The sequence below is a fragment of the Gavialis gangeticus genome, unplaced genomic scaffold, assembly GCF_001723915.1.
Source record: "Gavialis gangeticus isolate Ggan-Ray unplaced genomic scaffold, GavGan_comp1, whole genome shotgun sequence".
NCBI classification, from domain to species: domain Eukaryota; kingdom Metazoa; phylum Chordata; order Crocodylia; family Gavialidae; genus Gavialis; species Gavialis gangeticus.
This window is the reverse complement of record NW_017729032.1, coordinates 22,381,021-22,388,074: the sequence shown is the minus strand read 5'-3', so window position 1 is coordinate 22,388,074 and position 7,054 is coordinate 22,381,021. Positions and strand designations below refer to the sequence as shown.

Sequence of the window (7,054 nt, the reverse complement as noted above, 5' to 3'; positions counted from 1 at the left end):
TGGTGAGTAGAGCCTCATCAATTCCCTTCTGTGCCCCCATGATGAATTTATAGGCAGCCACAAGGTCGCCTCTCAGCCTTCTCTTGCGGAGGCTGAAGAGGTCCAGGTGCCCTAGTCTCTCCTCGTAGGGCTTGGCCTGCAAACCCTTAACCATATGAGTGGCCCTTCTCTGGACCCTCTCCAGGTTATCCAAATCCCTCTTAAAGTGTGGCGCCCAAAACCGGACACAGTACTCCAACTGGGGTTTGACCAGCGTCCGATAAAGGGGAAGTATCACCTCCTTGGTTCTGTTTGTCATGCATCTGCTGATGCACAATAAAGTGCCGTTAGCTTTGCTGATGACTTCGTCACACTGATGAAATTAGTCAAATCAGTTCCAAATTCCATCTACTGAGCTCAGTTGTTCGGGTCCATGTGGTGTTACCACCAGCAAGAATCTTACCTCCCAGACACTTCATCTTGAGGCTTCAGATGCTCCCAAATCCATGGCAGGCATCCTACATGTAAGCCCCAAGCCCAGGGATCTTGTGGTTCGGATGCTCCTGAGTCTCGCTTGCCCTTACCCAGAAGAGCAAGCTAGGGAGAAATGCCCCACCTGCATAAAATAAAGTGTGCAGCTGAGATCTTCCCATTGCGAGGCTATAATAGACTCTCGTGGAAGGGCCTGCCTACAGTGCAAAGGAGAAGTCTCCATGCTCAACTACACAAAGCCATGACAGATCAGGGAGAAGGGGATCTCCCATTCCAAGTACAGCAAAACCACCTTTCACAAAAATAAGTTAGTGAAGCCCATCTGAATAATATATATGATAGTGCCCATTGCACTGAGTCCCCTTCAGCACTAACTCTTTTTTCAAGTCATTGTGAGCCACTACAATGAATATATTTTGATTTCCTCTTCAGTCCCACAGCTGAGCCATGCCTTTCTTTCCCATTTCTAATTATTCCTGTTTCTTTACCAACTGTCTGGCAAACATCACCAAAAAGTTCACCCAGAATCCCTCTGTCAACCCCTATCTCAGCCTGTGACATATGATTAGTGTGGCCCTGCCCTCCATGCGGTAGAGCTGGACCAGGTTGTCCTGCTACTCATCTGCATATACATTTTTGAAGGATCCCAAGACTCTTGACAAAAACACCTGGTTCCAGTCATGAGTGGGGGGCTACTGGATCCTTGTGTGTGGTGAGAGGTGGTATCTGGAGTGCACACACATCCTGAGTAGTGCTGAGCTATGGGGTCACCATGGCCAGAAATGCTGTTAACTCTTCCAGTGGCCTAGCACAATGAACTATATGGTAAATCACGAGCTTTCACTTTGGACTAATATCATGCATTGTTTGCTACGTAGTAGGTACTCTTGTGGGCTAAGATCAAGTATAGTCGCTGCACGGGTCTGTTACCCAGACCGAGATGGATTTAAATGGCATTGTGTAGTGGAGGGTGCACACCTGTCCAATGCACTGTGGACAAGACACCCTATGAGTCTTGTAATTAGCTTCCCAGTGGCCAGTTTCCAGTGGGAGGATCTCGGCTACACACTTACTTTATGGAAATGGGGGACTCCTCCCTAGCTTGCTGCTGTGACCATTGGCTAAAGGCAAGTGGGACTCAGGGGCATCTAAACGCCAAGCCTCTGGGCTTAGGCCTGCATGTAGGATGCCCACCAATGGATTTGGGAGTATCTGAAGACCCAGGCTGAACAGTCTGGAGTGGAGGATACTTGCTGGTTGTAGCACCGCATATAGTGTTTGAATGATTGAGTTTGCTCAATCAAGAGGATTCAGAACTGACTTGGCTGATTTGACCTGGAATACAAAAAATTTCCCCCCCAAAAAAGTTTGCTATATAGAAGGTACAAAAGTGCTGCTTGAAAGTGTGTTTGTGGAGTACTTGTGCTAAAACTTGCAGCAGTTTCAAAAAAGGAAAAATGCATTAATTCTGGATGCACTGAGTCTATGATCAGGGGGAGTAGGGTCTGACAGTAAGGAGAGGGGGAAGGGTCTATAGGGAAAGGAAACTGGGAGGCCAGAGGGCAAGGAGGCCACCTGACCTCCCCAGATTTATTTTTCCTGTTCTAACAGTGGGAGGTGGACAGATTCAAGGCAGACCTCCAATAATTAGATTCTATACCTGAAAAATTATAACAAATTTATAAATTTGCCATAGAATATAATTATTCGGGGGTTGTCTTATGTTCAGTGTCATCTTATATTCAAGTAAATACAGTATGTCTTTTCTATATTGGGACAGAAGCCAGATGATATATTCATTTCATGATGATGAATTAGTTTCCATTCCAACACTAACTGAGGAAGATGTCATAGCACTGGTATGAAAATTAGTTTAAATAACCAGATAAATAACTTGCACACAGGAGTTGTAAATGAAATGGATGAGGAGCTCTTTTGAATCTTAAAATTATTTTAATAAGTCTTAGGAACATTTGGGAAGTTCTACAGGTCTGGAAGAAAAGTAACATAGCACCAATATTCACAAAGGTGAACAAGATTAGTTAGATAATTGTAACCCTAACATTGATCCAAAGCAAAATAATGGAAAAATTGATAAAGCTTTTAATTAATAAAAAGTAAATGTGAACTAATATAATGCTGATGAACTTGGGTTTATTAAAACAGATCCCTTGAACTTGAGAACTTTTTTGATGAGATTGCAATATATTTCTTTAAGGCAGTTGTTTTGATAGGGCACAGAATTTTCATTAAGAAATGAGAATGATGGAAAATCAATGGGTCAGTCATGTTGTAGATTAAAAACTGCTTAACTGCTAGATCTGTAGTTGTGAAAAAGAGAAAGTGACTATATTTCAAGTGTGAGGTCCTTCAAAGATTAGTCCTTGGTCACATGTATTTAACATTTTTGTCAATGACCCGGAAGAAAATGTAAAATCATTGTGGATACATTTTATATATGAAAAACATCGGGATAGTGGCATTGGTGATGTGTAGGGGGTGAACACAGGTGCACGTGCACCCCCGGCAAAAAGCACCACTGACACTGCTGGCAGCACCTGTCTGCAGTTGCAACTCACACCCCACCCTGCCCACCCAGTGGCGTCTGCAGGCAGTCCCCAATTGCTGCTGGCTGCCGCCGATGCTGCTGGCAGTGTCTGCAGGTGGTCACCGACTGCTGACAGCGCTGCAGCTGCCTGCAGGAACTCACTGCTTGCTGCCACCACACTCCTGCTGCCAACAGTGCTGCAGGAGCTTGCCATGTCCTCCCAGCCTCCAGGGGCATACTGGTAAATAATGAAGAGGATAAAGTCAACAAAACATGGAGATCTAAATCACTTGATATTCTGGGTACATGCAAACAATCTGCATTTCAGTAGAGATAAATGAAAGGTCAGGAGAATGTGACCAAAATGAAAAGAGAAGAGAACAGTATGCAGTTACCATGACAGAGTGGTAATCCCTTGCTTCAGAACTTTTGCTCATTGCCTGTAGAAACAAGGAAGGCTTTTTGTCCTTGTGGATACTACTGGCTTCTGAAAGGCAAGGTGTGGCAAAGTCATTACTTTCCACACAAGCATTGGGACATTAGCTTATCCCAGTAAAGAGATTATGCTCTGAGGAACTAAAATTATAACCTGTTGCACATTTTAATGAAAAAATGTCAATGTATGTCTTTTTTCCCTTTCTTTGTTTAGGTGGTTCACCAGCTGTAAGCATGAACTCCAGTCTGTCTCTATCAAACCCCATTTCAACTCATACCATTTTGCCCCAAAATTCTAGCCTTTTGTCAGCTCCACCTGGAACCAGGATGCCTTCTATTCCTGCAGCTCGGAACATGAACTGCTATGGAAACATTCCTTGCAATCAGCCCAGTGCATACAGCATAACTTCAGGAATGAACCAAATGCAACCACACAGAAACCAAAACCAAATCATAACAAGTCAAAACAACCCCATGATGTCTCGACCACAAACCCTGACACAAGGAAATAATGCAGCAGCTTTTGGGACTGGGTCAGTGGTCAGCTCTCAGCAGGTAAGACCAAGCTTAAGCCACGGAGCTACAAGTTTCCCAGCTCAAAGACCATCAAATGTTATGATCGCTTCCAGCACTACAGCTCAAAACTGGGCCTCTCAAGAAGCCACAACAAAGCAGCAGGACACACTGAAACCTGCAGGGGTTCGGTTCCCCACAAGCACACCATATCCTAACCAGGCTCTGCAACGCTCCCTAGGCAACCAGCATTTCTCCCCACGTGCGATGGTGCCTCCTAATCAGCTAACAGCAGCAGTGCAAATGAGACCTCCTCTAAACCAAGCACACCAAACATTAAATGGACAAACTTCTGGATCACTAAGAGGTCTAAGCGTGAGACCTAACCAGCTAAGAGGACAGACTGTGCCTAATTTGAATCAGCCAGGAACAAGTATGACCCCACCATCATCCCTGCCATCAACCAGTTTTACATCAACCAACCAAAACTCAAGGGCTTACCAAGGAAATGATCCTACTAGCGACTTATCATTTGACTTTCTTAACCAGCAAGGTGACAACATAGGACCTGCACTCAATAGTGATTCAGACTTTATAGATTCTTTATTGAAAACAGAGCCTGGCAATGATGACTGGATGAAAGATATCAACCTTGATGAAATCTTGGGGAACCACTCATAAGCAACAATATGATGATAAAACATACATGTTAAGAAGCAGCTGTTAACAATAGTTTTCTTTTTAAAGGCCAACAATCTGCCTTGTTTATTTACACACTAGTAGTTGGGCTGTCTTTTAAAATAAGGAAGCAAATAGAGTGATTGCTCTGTTTCAAGAGATGGTCTGAGAACAATATCCAATTCTAAAGCTTACCCCAACTAAAGTATAATGTAGGATGATATTCATACCTAACAACTCCCCCTGAGAGTACTCAATCCCTGACAGAATCAGGTCCTGTGTAAATTCAACTGCTAAAAAAATCTGCCTAATAGAAGCATACTTCTTTCTTTCCATTGTCTTTTATTTGTATATGCTCACATACTACATGTACCATTTTCCACAAAATCAGCCTTCCAAAATTGGGGTCTTAAGAAGAGAAGCTGATTTGTTTTCAATGGAATAGAAGCACTGTAAGAGACACTCTGTTAAATGGCTGTCAAACGGCTGGCACTTCTCCATGGGGCAGCAAGCAGTTTGCTAAACCTCTGACTGCAGCTAGTAAGGCAATAGCTTTTGCCTAAAAAGCCACTCAGCTGGCCGAGGGTGAGCGAGCTGCTATATGCAGTCTGTAGTGTCCTGACGAGGTATGGTGTGGAAACAACACTTGATTATTTACAGGAACTTACATAAGGAACTATGTATAGTAATGAAGTAACTGTCTTGCCACTGCCCTTGCAAGGGTCTGGGCCATAGCCTTGTTGCCATTCTGCCATGCCAGGAAGTTCCTGCTGCCTCACACAGGTTGTCTCCTGGGGTGCCACAGTTCTGTGTTTCCAGGAGGACTTACCCCATGTCACAGAGTTGGCCATGACTTGGGAAAAAAATCTTTTTTCTGCATTCTGCTTTTCAAAAGCAAGGTGCATATTTTATTTGGGGGGCATGTGATATGTGAGGAAATGCAGTAACTTGTGTAGAAAGTAGAAGGACAAATGATTCCTTTAAGGGAGCTAGGAAGTGTCTTGTGTGAGAGAGATCCCAGAGTATTCTAGCTTTTACTGTTACTCCTGGCCTTTTGTTTGTAACTGCCTGAGAAATGTAATAAGAAGGGCTATTCTAAAAATGAGTAATAGCATCAGTCTAGTTTCTGGCATAAATATGTGACGAGCCATTACAAAATCTAAGAGCCAGAGCCTACGGCTTTGGTCCCTCAAGCAGATTGGTGACTTCAGTGGACAGCTTGAGTGAAAAAGGTAGACAGGATTTGGCTCTAAAGAGCACTTTCCAATCTAAACCCAAGTTTTCTACATGGCCAATTATTTACTTATCCCTTAATGAAAGGTTGATGCATATTTCTGTATATAGAAAGACATCTATTTTGATTTTGATTCAAGAACATGCCATTCAGTGAGGGGCTGGTGAAGAATATCGATATCTCCCTCATTCTTCAGGTCAAGGGAGTCCAAAAAGTGATATATATGAGTGCTAAGAGCACTGATGCTGGCTTAATGGATGCTTACCAAGGGCCATATTCCAATACCCTTCACAGGATGAGTAGTACCTCATTCTGTGAGTAGTCCCATTGAAGGTAATGTATGCAATATAAATTGAAATCAAATCAGTTCATAATATGAGGCACGTCTCAGCCACAATCCATAAATCCAAAGCTGGCTCTGTGTAAACACTTCATAGCACTCAATTCAAAAAGCAGTTTTGTGGTTGGCTTTGTTGCTCTCCCTGTCATTGTCCTAGCAGAAAAAGTTTCTGTGATCAAGGTAAGGAAGGTGTCTCTTGAGCTGAAGAATTCTTCACAGCCTTTTCTGAACCATCCAAAGCTGATTATAGAGCCCACTTTTAGATGCTTCAAGGCCAGGAGTTAACCAGGAGCTTATCACCGCAAAAGATATCATTATACCTTTATTATGTGTTTTGATTAATAAATATGTATATGTAACAGTGACAGGTGTTGGCCACTTTGCAGTATTTATTGTACTTATTTGATCAATTGCTGAACAGTAACAGGAAATGTAGCAAAGCCCCTCTCCATTGATTATTTCTATATATATTATGGATAAATTCCTTCTAGGGGGCTCTTGGACTACACAATACACACACACTTCCATGAACAGCAGCTCCATACCCTTTAGGAAGAGCATGCTCTCACTGCCCATTTACCCATTTACCCAGCTCTGCTTATCAGTGCTGGTGGGCTGGGACCTAGATTCTGTCTATTCCCCAATCTTCTTGCAGATCTGGAGGCAAGATGTACTTATACCCTCTCCTCCCAAACTTTGTGTATCTGTGCAGAATCTAGACAGTCTTATCCCAAGGAAACAGTTAAGGTGCCTGCATGTATAGCTGCATTGGAATAGTAGTGTGAGGATGATGTGCACAAAAGGTTGTGGCTGGAGAGTTGCCTTCAGGGGCAGA

At 43.2% G+C, this 7,054-nt stretch overlaps 1 protein-coding gene across 1 annotated transcript in view; it reads left to right on the top strand.

The window, feature by feature from the left end:
- Positions 1–6,123, top strand: part of MAML2 (mastermind like transcriptional coactivator 2) — a 161,318-nt gene extending 155,195 nt beyond the window's left edge. Inside the window, exon 4 of the mRNA XM_019525072.1 lies at positions 3,669–6,123. Within this exon, the coding sequence (XP_019380617.1) occupies positions 3,669–4,648 (980 nt within the window). The 3' untranslated portion in view covers positions 4,649–6,123. The remainder of the gene's footprint in view (positions 1–3,668) is intronic.
- Positions 6,124–7,054: the final 931 nt, after the last annotated feature.